This window comes from Alosa sapidissima, chromosome 10, assembly GCF_018492685.1.
Source record: "Alosa sapidissima isolate fAloSap1 chromosome 10, fAloSap1.pri, whole genome shotgun sequence".
Taxonomy (NCBI): domain Eukaryota; kingdom Metazoa; phylum Chordata; class Actinopteri; order Clupeiformes; family Clupeidae; genus Alosa; species Alosa sapidissima.
Genome location: NC_055966.1, coordinates 9,805,144 through 9,816,844, shown reverse-complemented (window position 1 = coordinate 9,816,844; position 11,701 = coordinate 9,805,144). Strand labels below are relative to the sequence as shown.

The window sequence follows — 11,701 nt, the reverse complement described above, 5'->3', positions numbered from 1 at the left end:
ATCACCGGATCAGGCTGGAAAGCATGCATTGTAAACTTTCAAAGAATGGATTATCTCTTCCCTGTCTTGTATTAACATTTGTCAGTACTAGTTTGAGATAATGTAAAGACAGTACAGTCATTTCTACCCTTTTGGCTGATCACATTGAAGTCTAATGTTCACCACACACACTTATAAATGTTCCACCACACAGCTCCCATGTAGGCTAAGTCTACTTCAGGTCTGATCTGATAAGCTGATAAAACTGTAACATAATGCATACATTACATAAGAGCAGGGAGTTGTGCCATCTCCTGACGTCAGGTATCATTTGGTGATATAGAAATGATTACCTAATGACTCTTATATCTGCTTTAAACATCAGCGCTGGAGCAAGAACTGATCCTGAAGTTTTTGTTAATGCATCTATATAACATGACCTTTGTTACCATTCATTGAATAATGTCTAGAAGTCTTAGCCTAGAAATGTCAGAAAGATTGTCAACAAGTGTGAGGGCAAAGAAATCTTGTGCATGCAGAGACTGGGTGGAACTTTACAGTGCTGAGAGGGAAAAGCACACAATGTTCTGGAGGCGGAGAGAGAGCGAGCGAGAGAGAGGCCCCGTGCATGCATACATACACAGACAGGCAGACCCTCCCCCCGGGCACGAGGTCAGACCTGAGCCAGCAGGAGACTCGCAGACTCAGGCCCCCAGAGCAGTCTCCTCAGCTACAGCTGCCAGTCTCCGTCGGTCAGAGGCCTCTTTGCATGCTCTCTGCTGCCATTATATAACGACTGGGCGTCTCTGGACGTTACGTAACATTTTAGCTCTTGCCCTGGGGGTCAGTGTCTCAGTGGGACTTGGGAGCCTTAACTGCACTTCAGGTTCACACATCTGCTAGTCAATGGGGCATGGGAGCAGTGCTGTCTCACACATGGGTCAAAGAACACCTACAGTATAGTGTGCCGCAACGAACACTGGCCCTCAGTCACTCGCTATCCGGTCTCCTTGGACACAGGACATCAGAAACACAACAGTGTAGAAGGGAAGTAGCCCCACATGTTATGAGATGGCCGAAAATGAGCAGAAGTACAATTACTATAATGCATAAATAAATGTTTGTCAAAAAATGCTGGCCAAAGAGACTTAGAATGTTCTTGTCATGGCTCTGTATCCAGTTAAATAACCTGGCCTCATGATCTCAATTGTTTTGACCATGGACAATATATGAGGTAATTATGATGTTATAACGCTATAAGACTGTATTCAATCTTATAGACAATAGTTGTGTTGCTGTGTGATGTGATGTGAGGGAAGAAAACAAATATGAAAACAAATATGTTTGGCTGGGTTAGTTTACAAATAATTATACAACATCAAAAAGACACTTCAAAGCTTGTGTTTTCAAATCAAATTTATTAAAATTAAAGTGTCTCTAACTAGAAAAAAATGCAAGCACCACCAAAGAAAGGACCATTAATTCCACTGAACAGACTTGAGTGCTTTTTACACGTAGACACCCCACAATTAGAAAACAGAGGGTCACAAAGTCTCTCATGAAGATATATTCACCACTCTTTTCTATAATTATTGGGGGTATAAAGAGATTAAGAACAGATACAACATTCAGAATTTGGGGCATTCACACATAAATGAATCACACGTAAATATATATCCTCCCTTCAAACCCACAATGGCAATTCCCCATCTTCTTGAACTCTATTGAGGCCAGGGCTTGGCGACTGCACATTCAAAATGTAGACTGCAATATCAATGTGTCTGAACAGATCCCGCAACTCGGGAACAAAGGAAAGTGTAATTTCACCTCATGGCCACTAGGAGCTCCCCAACACTGCTTTGGGTAAATTCATGCTGCCCATATTCCCCAGTACAAAAAGAATTCCGGGAAAAAGATAGTTTTATCAAGACGTTTTTTTTTTGTATCTCAGGGAGGGATTGCACTGATTCTCATGTTAGTTAAAAATTTATTGAAGCGATATATTTTTCATGATTTTAAAAAAATCATTACTCAGATACCTTTCAGGACCTGTAAATGTAATAATAACATTAATATTATTGATATTTATATTATTACTATGATCATTCATAATAATATTAATAATAATAATCGATGCAACAGTCAGTAGGCCAGTCAGCCTGAGCGTGTGAAGAGTGGCAGTTTGCCATGAACAGTTCAGTGATGGCCCTGTGAATCAGCAAGTGATGCTGAGAAATGACAAAACCAGCCTTCCATTCCACACACCCGAGAAACACACCACACACCACTCACCACACACCACACTTCATTTGTGTTGCTGTATCAGCAAAGGATAGAGCAGGGCAACATATACATGTACAACATGTGAGTAGATCGACTACCAGAGTACTATCAAAAGCAATGAATAATGCTACTGACAACGTCACCACCAGCTTTTTAAACAAGGACACATGATTGAAAGCCACACCTGTGCTTCCGTAGTCAAAACACCGAGACAAAAAAATGCTCCGCTGAGCAACAACTGATATGGCGACAGAGTCATTTTCTCTGTCAGTGGGAATGTAGTTCACTCTTAGGAAAACAAAATCAGAAGGATGTATCCTGGTTTGGTTGGCCATTCTCAAACTTTTGATCATTCTATAGCCTTTTTCTCTTTCTCATTCTGTCATTCTCTCTCTCTATCTCTCTTTCTCCACCTTGTACACTCACACACACTCTGTATTCATCTGACAATAAACAGGTGATCAGGAAATGGCAGAGCCTCCAAAGTCACAGGAGACTATTTCCTATCATGAAAGTGCATAATAATCATCACTATTTAGCCAAGAATGTATGTGCAATTTAGCATGGTCCCCATGATAATAGGCAATTGTGTTGCCTTTAACTTGCTTTCTAAAAAATATCCAGCTGTGGACCTTGTCGAACCAATGGGCTGAATTGAACATGGGAGAATATATCAGGAACACAAATGCTCTCTCTCTCTCTCTCTCTCTCTCTCTCTCTCTCTCTCTCACACACACACACACACACACACACACACACCACCCCTGAGTTTGATCTAAAGTTTGGATTTTAGTTACACACTTACACTAACAAACTTACTGTATGAAGAATAAATGAGAGCACATGATCAGACACATGGTTAAATAAGCGCTACTATGCCGAACACCTCAGTTAGACCCAAATGCTAATGGATAACACTGAGCTCACAGTCTGAGATAGTGACACAGGCTACACTGCAGACTCTACACATTTCATCAAAATAGATGTGCAAATCGCAAAATTCAAGGGAATGACGTCAAAAATGGGTCATTCATGCTCATATACAACGCGGGATCGTGTGATGAACCAGACTTTATCACACCAAGCATATTATTGCACAATTGTACATATAAAACATGTACTAGAGAGCAGTTGGATGTGCATAAGCGGGGGGTTGGGGTGGGTGTTTGGGGGTAGAGCTTTGATTAATTTCTTGTTTATCTGCAATGCTTTCAGTACAAATTATACCATAGGGACACCAGTGGTCTATGCTTTGTCAGTTCAATGACTTGCGGAGTACCATTACAAAAGTGAGAAGAGGGAGGCGAAGGGCTCACTTTGCCTGTGGTGTCATGGGGCTGGGACACTGATTTATGGACATCCACTTATGCAGCCATGATGAGATCCTTAAAGACATTAGGTTCACAGACACGTAGAGAATCCATGGTGCGTCTATATCACATCACACCAACATCTGTCAGCTCTGCAAACAAGCCTCTCTCTCTCTCTCTCTCTCTCTCTCTCTCTCTCTCTCTCTCTCTCTCTCTCCATAAGGAATCGAGATCCAACACAGTAAGCACACAGCACACACACACACACACACAAACACACACACACACACACACACACACACACACACACACACACACACTACGCTCACAGATGGGCAGCGTTCCCAAACAAGACACAAAGACTAGTTTAGTCAGAGGTTATGCAATCTGTGCAGAGCATGATGAATATGCATCTGTAGCCAGAGGTTGTGGACGGCAAAAAAAAAAGAATCTACAAAATTATATTGAGTCTGAGAAGATAGTATGTATAATTTTGTAGATGTAAGTCTGAGAAGAAAGTATTCCATGCCATTTTTGTTATCTGAATTCAAAATGTATTCAACGAACTTGCTGTAGGCTACATTTTGAAGAATTTATTTGTGGCATTCCTTTGAGTGTTTTTTGCTTGTTGACCATATAGAAGGGCTAGCTACGGCATTCAGTTTTTTTTGTGGGGAGCTATAGACATGGAACAAGATACCACATGAGTGTGTGAATGCCAGCTTTTGGTTCAAAAGTACCCCTAAACCACATTATAGATCCAACCAACATCTTTGAACTATACAAGACAATGCTGTACAAGTAAAAAAAAAAGTGTGTTTTTTGTATGGTTACTTAAAGGGATATTCCACCATTTGGGGAAATACACTCATTTTCCACCTCCCCTCGAGTTAAACAATTGAGTTTTACCTTTCCCTAGTTCATCCAGCCGTTCTCTGACAGTAGCACTTTTAGCTCTAGCTCATTGAATCAGATTAGAGCGTTAGCATCTCTGCTATAAGCTAACGGTCTAATCTGATTCAATGAGCTGGAGCTAAAAGGGGAGGTGGGAAATTAGTGTATTTCTCCAAATGGTGGAATATCCCTTTAAGTTTGAAAATGCTCACCCTGATTTGTTTAGAGCTATTGAACATTTAATTTCCCTTTGAGACTGTCTGAGTCTCTGTCTGACTTCCGGCTAAAGCTGGTTCACAGCTGAAGAGGGACGTTCTGAGTATAGACTTGGTGCATGTTGGGCATGTCCTCATGTTTGTCCATGCTGTAGTCATCCATTTAAACCTTCTCTTTGGAGCTGCATATTGTGCTCATATTCCCCAAGGACAGAAAGCCTGTGATTAGTGGAAACGGTTCTCGTCCATAGGCTTTTTACTATCATTGCTGGATTCCAGTTGCTGTAAATGTGTCCCTCTTACTGCTGAACTGTGTTAAAGTTACTCGAGAGAGAGCTTTTCAATTCATTTCCCACAGACAAGTGTTGCAACTTCCAAGGACGGGCATAGCAGTGAGGTCATGTATTCAGAAACTGGAATGGACAGCACCTTACATTCATGTTTGACTTACACATTACACCTATAATCCACACACCCACCAAAACAAAAAGAAAACTTCTCTTGGACCTGCAAGTTAAGTCAAGTAAGTAGCATCTGCTGTTTTTGCTCTGCTGAAATATGAGCTAGGCTAAGTAGTTTAGCTCAAATACAGCCTCCACTATAAAGAAACCAGCATAAACTGTATGCAATGATTCTGAGGTCACACAGGACAGGCTGAAATAGACAGAATGGTGCTGACATCATACGCAATTCTCACTAACACGCCCCGTTGCCATGGAAACAAAACAGAGGTGGGTGTTTTCCATCTGCAAGTTTGCTTTTTGTTGGGTAAAGTGCTACTAAACAGGGTGTATACGTTTCTGAACAGCCGGGCACCGGATGAGTCAAAATGAGGCTTTTGTTTCCTGTGCACAAGGTTGGCATCTGCTATTGGACTGGTCTGATGCAAATATTAATTCTCTTAAACATTCTACCTCAGGAAAAGTCACCTTTAATGTTTACTGCGCTTTACTGACCTGGTTAAAACTGAAAGTTTTTGCTCCTTTTATGTCCCCCCAGCTCATATCTTCAAAAAAAAACTATGCCTTGCAAGTTAGCATGCTCCTTTACAAGATCCATCCACAAGACCTACAGTATTTCTCTTATGTATGTAGAGAGCCAATGTAAGTGATGCATTGCTAGGTAGCATGTTAGCCATATACATCCAAGGGGAAACAGCAAGGCTGGAGGGAGTGGAGCAGCGACTAAACAGGTTGGAACCAGCCTCTCTCCTCCCTTAGCCTGTGGAGTGGCATGGAGGGGGAGAAATACACATTCATGTCAAAATTGTGACTGGACATCAGCATCCAGTACTAAATGCAGTAGTGTGCACTGGTTTTCTCCATGCCAACTGTACTTCTGTCCCTGACGACCAGGGGCGCTGCTAGATAATTTGGGCCCTATGACAGACAATAATTCTGGGCCCCTGATAATATATAGTATTATTGGGGGGGGTCTCTGGGGGCCCCCTGTCAGTGCTGGGCCCTTAGAATCGTCCTAACCCCCCCGCCCCTCAGCGACGCCCCTGTCGACGACTATCGACGACTCCCTGTGCAACTCACTTCAAAGGAGGTCTACGTGTGGTTACAAAACAAAGCAACAGTCAGAAGAAGTAAATACTGTGTAAATTGAGCAAAAGTTACAGTAATCAGGATAGAAAGGAAAAATATATATATATTCATATATGTCTTTTTTAAGTGTATATTAATCACAAACACAAAGAACTTCTTTTTTTTACGCCTTTCATTGTCCCTCTGCTCACCACAAGCAAGAGCCTTCAACGACCAGTACTTGACCTGCCCTCGATGCTGATTTTGACCTCCTGAGGAATGAAAGCAAGTTTAGGGAGCGTGGCAGTGGGAGGTGTCTCCTCGTACAGTCGCTCCGCCTCCCGATTCTCAGGGGCTGACCACCGCCTCTTGCGGCTGGCCGTCGGCCTCTCCGGGGCCCCAGCGGACTCCAGGGGCGCGCTCACGACCTTTGGCTCCCCCGTCCTGCCGTTCTCCACGAGAGTCTGGTGGATCTGGATCGTCCGAACGTGTTGCTGCTGCTCCCCACCTCCGGCCGCTGGTTCTCCTCCAGGCCCGCTGCTTCCAGGGGCGCGCTGACTGACCAGCCGCGGCCCATTGGCCAGGCCCTCTCGCGGGGCCTCGTGATCTCTGGGTGGTCCCCCAACCTTGGCTGGTTTGGCGGAGTTGGTGCCCACAGGCTCTGTGGTTTGCTCTTTCCTCAGCGAGCCGTTCCTCACGCTTCTGAGTGTGAGGGAGATGCAGACGTCGCCCACAGAGAGCTTGGCACAGGAGAGCTCCAAGAGCTGGGTGGTTTTGTCAGGGCTGCAGGAGGACCAGCCCTGCCCAAAAACAAAGAACGGGTACTCGACCAGGACCTCCACTCTCACCTGAGGGCAAACAAAATCACCATTAGCAACTGAGTGAAGCATTGTTGATTCCATAATGGAATCAGCAAAAGATTAGCCAGGGTGAATGAACTTTGTACATAACAGCTGCTTAGCACGCCAGTGTTAAATAGAGACACAGACACACTTCTAAATAGAGAACAGCTGATCAGAGGGAAAGTGAGAGCAAAAACAGCTGGTAAGATGAACAGCATATAATATAAAGACTGTTATTTGGACAGCAATAGCATTTGTGGAAAACATCTGGTTTTAAAACACTGGTCAACTTTGGTTAGAAAAATCATTAACAAGATGGCTCATTTTTACTAGGCTTTTATGGCTACCAAAATGTAAATATGATGCATGGCTCTCATGCAGGCATGAGAGAGGCCAGTTCTCACCTGTGCCTTGTGCTCCCCAACAGAGAACTGTATGACGACCACGTCAGGCGTCTGGCTGCAGTCGATGCGCTCCACGGTGCTCGAGTCGATCTTGAGGTCACCACTGACCTCGGCGCTCTGGATGAAGTCCTCCGTCTTCAAGTCCTCCACACGCTTCAGCTCCCCGTCGGCCAGTTGGATGATGGAGCCGCGCATGAAGTAGGGCGGCAGCGAGGCCGAGGGAGAGACAGGGGCCGCGGCAGCGGCGGGCTGCGGAGGCAGCTGGACGACGTGGGCCTGCTGCGGGGACACCTGCACCATGTGTTGGTTCTGCTGACCGTCCGACAGCGCGGCGGCGCCGGGGTCGGGGAGGGCAGCGGTGGCGACGGGGATCGGGCTGACGTAGGCGTGGGCGGCCGTGGCCAGAGGAGGCGCCTGCGCCACAGACGCCTGGTGACTGCTGGAGGAGACGGTGACGACCGCAGAGGGGGCGGTGACGATCGCGCGGGCCGTGTGCTCGCTCTCCCCCGGCCCCGGCCCCGTGCTGACGGGGATGAGCAACGACGGGCTGCCCGAGATGAGCAGGTGCTGCGTCAGGTTGCCGTGGTAGCCGCCGTGCTGCTGCGACGCCCCGCCAGAGATGTAGCCGATGATGGGCAGCGGCGTGGCCGAGTAGATGCCGGCCGCCGCCATCTCCTGGGTGCTGGCGTGGGTGGTCTGGAGGAGAGCGTGGGGCGACAGAGTAGGTGCTGGCGAGGCCAAGCTCTCCAGAGATGACAGCGAGAGCGTGGAGCCCCGTGAGTCTCGGGAGTCCCGCGAGATGGGCTTGCCCACACAGATGCCCCCCTTCTCGGCCCGGGGCAGGCCGCTCAGGTCCTTGCCGAGGCTGCGCTGGAGGTCAGCCGCGCTGCTGGGCACCAGCATGAGAGAGGTGTGCAGGCCGGTGCTGTCTTGGTACTCCGCGGGCAGCAGCACCTGGGTCCGGGCCGCCAGGCTCATACCGTGGGCTTGTGACCGCTGGTCGTTATCGTGCGGCACCGTCGCCACCTTCAGCACGCCACCAGCAGCCGCGTGTCGGCCCACGCCGGTCGTCTCCACAATCTCCCCGTTGTAGATTTCCCTGCTCTGACCGCCGTCGGCCAGCTTGGCCTGGGGAGCGTCTGCGTAGTGCACCAGCAGCTGGGAGGTGCCCAGAGTAAGCGTGTGGGGGGTGAGGACCGTGGCGTTGTGGGGGTGGAGGTGCAGCGGGAGCTGGCCGGTCGGGGAGCTCACGGACACCCCAAGGGAGGAGCCGTCCAGCTGGATGCACTGGGTGGAGGGCTGGGTGAGCTGGGGGACAGGGGAGGTCACCCCACCGGACACGGCCAACGTCGCTGCCCCGAGGCCTGGCTGATGCTGCTGGTGCTGCTGCTGCTGCTGATGGTGCTGCTGTGGGTGGTGGTGGTGGTGGTGAAGGTGGTGGTGGTCTCCGTTGGAGGCGGACTGGGAGACAACCGCCGTGACATACGCCTCCGTCTGAGGCCGCGGGTGCTGTCCAGCGGGGCTGGCGGCCGAAGGCAGCACCTGGGAGGAGATGTAGCCCGTGTAGGGCCCGATGAGCTGGAGGTTCTGGGGCAGCGGTGCGTACTGGACGGTCCCGGCCGGCTGGGCCAGTCCGGTGGAGAGGACGGTGGGTTGACCGGCCGACTGCGGAACTCCGGCGCCGACTCCTCTGGACATGGACGTAGTGGACGAAGAGAAGGTGTACGAAGAAGAGGACGACAAAGACAAAGATGATGACGACGGCGTCGAGAAGGAGGGATGGAACTCGGTCACCATGGACAGGATCTCGTGCGACGGGCTCTGCGACTCGACTGTGCCATTCCCACCGCTGCTGTTGCCCTGGCTGCCCCCCACCGGGGCCATAGAGGCCATGCTGGCCACGCTGGCTAGCCAGGCCAGGTTCTCGCCCCGCTGGCTCTCCCCGACAGCCGCCAGCGCCCGCTCCTCCAGCACCAGCAGCTCCCGCTTCTTCGGGGGCAGGCACTCGTTACCGCGCTCCTGGCTCGACTTCATGGCGGCGTCCTCCTGGTTTGATTAGTTGTAGTTCTTGTTCTGTGAAAGAGAGAGGCGTTGTTTTTTTTCTGCCCTATGTCCTTGTTAGAGCTCTCTCTCTCTCGGTTTGTCTCTTTCTATCCCTGTATGACACTCTTTCTCTCTGTGTCTGTGTCAGTTTGTTTTTCACACTCTGTTGTAGCACACTAAGGTCTGCTAGGCCTGGCTCTCAGTCTGAAGTATTGAGAGGAGTGCCTGCTGTGAAGAAGCGTTCTCTTGGCTTCATGGGGAATCATTTCCTAATGACTGTTGCCTTCCTCTTCCTCTCGTAGAAATCTGTGTGACACAAACACAAACATAGATGTAATCATCAAGAGTATACGCATGCACACAAATAGATAGACAGAGAGAGGTACACACACACAGATATGCAGACAGAAACACAAACCATCACAACAATCAATCACTGGCACAAGCTACAAACTATTAATACATATCAAAAATAACACAGATGAGAAGGCAGTGTGATGAGACACTTGTTGTCACCACGGTTACACTCTCCACTTCTGACAGAACAGAATTAGAAGACTACTGTGGGCACAGTCCTCAGAGCAGAGGGAAGCCACAGAGAGAGAGAGAGAGAGAGAGAGAGAGAGAGAGAGAGAGAGATAGGCCTATATATAGAGTGTGCCTTAGAGAGAGAGACAAGCAGAGAGAGATACATACACAGTGATATACTGCATGTAAGAGATACTGTATTTCAATTTCAGTCAGAGAGAGAAAGTTGCTAGAGAGAAAAAGAGTGAGAGAGAGAGAAATAAAAGAGAGAGAGGGAGAGAGAGGATGCTAGAGAGACGAATAAAAGAGAGAGAGAGCGCTAGACAGAGAGAGAGAGGGAGCGAGAGGACTACTGACAGACTGGTTACAGTGGGAGCATGGCTGAGCCCAGGGCCTGTGAGGAGAGTGGGCCGGGCAGCAGCGCTCTAAGCTGCTCTTTATCTACAGCCGGCACCCGAGGCCATTTAAATACTTAATGAAAATGACAAAGACGAAACTGGGTTATGGAGAGGGAGCCGTGTCAACAGGGCCAGTGTGGAACACGAGCATCTCGCCCTATCTCCCCGCACCGCACCGCACCGCACCACGCTGCCCCACACCATTCTCCTGCACCGCACCCTCACACACACTCTTGTCCTCCGCTCTCATTGACTCTCTCTATTAAACTCTTCTCTGTGTTAAAGGCACCTCTAAGCCTCTTAACACCCCCCCCCCCATTCCCTTTTTTTCATGGCATATTCTATCTCTGTGCTTGTGCTTAGATCTCTTCCTATTGTGTGCTCAAGGGTGTGCTTGTCTCTCCCTGTGTGCGTGTGATACTGTGCAGTGTGTGTGTGTGATACTGTGCAGTGTGTGTGTGTGTGTGTGTGTGTGTGTGTGTGTGATACTGTGCAGTGTGTGTGTGTGTGTGTGTGATACTGTGCAGTATGTGTGTGTGTGTTTGTTTGTGTGTCTGTGTGTGTGTATGTGTGTGTGATACTGTGCAGTGTGTGTGTGTGTGTGTGTGTGTGTGTGTTTGTTTGTGTGTCTGTGTGTGTGATACTGTGCAGTGTGTGTGTGTGTGTGTGTGTGTGTGTGTGTGTGTGTGTGATTGTATAAGGGGTGGGAGTGTAAGTAACCTCAGCTAATCACGGCAGAGGCTGCCAGGGACACACTAGGGTGAGAATCGTCGACACAGTTTTGTTAAACCCAGTGACCTTCTGGCTCAGCGAGGGGTCACAGCATCCATCTGTGCCTGGAGGGAGAGAGAGCCAGCAGCACCCAAACCTGCAGCACCACCTCCACCCTCACCACCCTCACCACCCCTGCCAGGAGGAGCAGCAGGAGCACAGAGCATAAGGGAGGGTGACAAGGAGAGAGAGAGAGAGAGAGAGAGAGGAAAGATGGGGTGTGAAAAGAAGGGATGACAAAAAAGCAAGGAGAGGAGAGAACAAATGAGAGAAAGAGAGAGAGAGCGAGAGAGAGAGGAATGACAGGCGAAGAGAGGGAGGCCGAGAGATTGAAAGCTGCAGAAACAGGAGGAACGATGGCACGATGGAGATGGAGAGAAAGAGAGAGATGAGTGCTTCTCCTGACCCACATTGAGCTGAGCCTGCAGCAGGAGCTGCTTCATAACAAGCCAACGAGTGTGCGCAGGAGGGAGGGAGGGAGGGAGGGAGAGAGAGATTGAGGGGG

At 48.8% G+C, this 11,701-nt stretch overlaps 1 protein-coding gene and 1 long non-coding RNA gene across 4 annotated transcripts in view; both read right to left on the bottom strand.

Annotated features, from left to right (window-relative positions):
• Positions 1 to 1,377: 1,377 nt before the first annotated feature.
• atxn1b (ataxin 1b) overlaps positions 1,378 to 11,701 on the bottom strand; it is a 20,052-nt gene continuing 9,728 nt past the window's right edge. For all 3 annotated transcript variants that reach the window (XM_042107100.1, XM_042107099.1, XM_042107101.1), the window contains exons 2-3: positions 7,457 to 9,805; positions 1,378 to 7,058 (exon numbers count right to left, since the gene is read on the bottom strand). In XM_042107100.1, coding sequence (XP_041963034.1) covers positions 6,438 to 7,058; positions 7,457 to 9,490 — 2,655 coding nt within the window. In that variant the 5' untranslated portion in view covers positions 9,491 to 9,805 and the 3' untranslated portion in view covers positions 1,378 to 6,437. The remainder of the gene's footprint in view (positions 7,059 to 7,456; positions 9,806 to 11,701) is intronic.
• The window catches only part of LOC121720718, a 16,406-nt gene continuing 6,082 nt past the window's right edge, over positions 1,378 to 11,701 (bottom strand). Inside the window, exon 2 of the long non-coding RNA XR_006034613.1 lies at positions 1,378 to 2,974. This is a non-coding gene — a long non-coding RNA (uncharacterized LOC121720718). The remainder of the gene's footprint in view (positions 2,975 to 11,701) is intronic.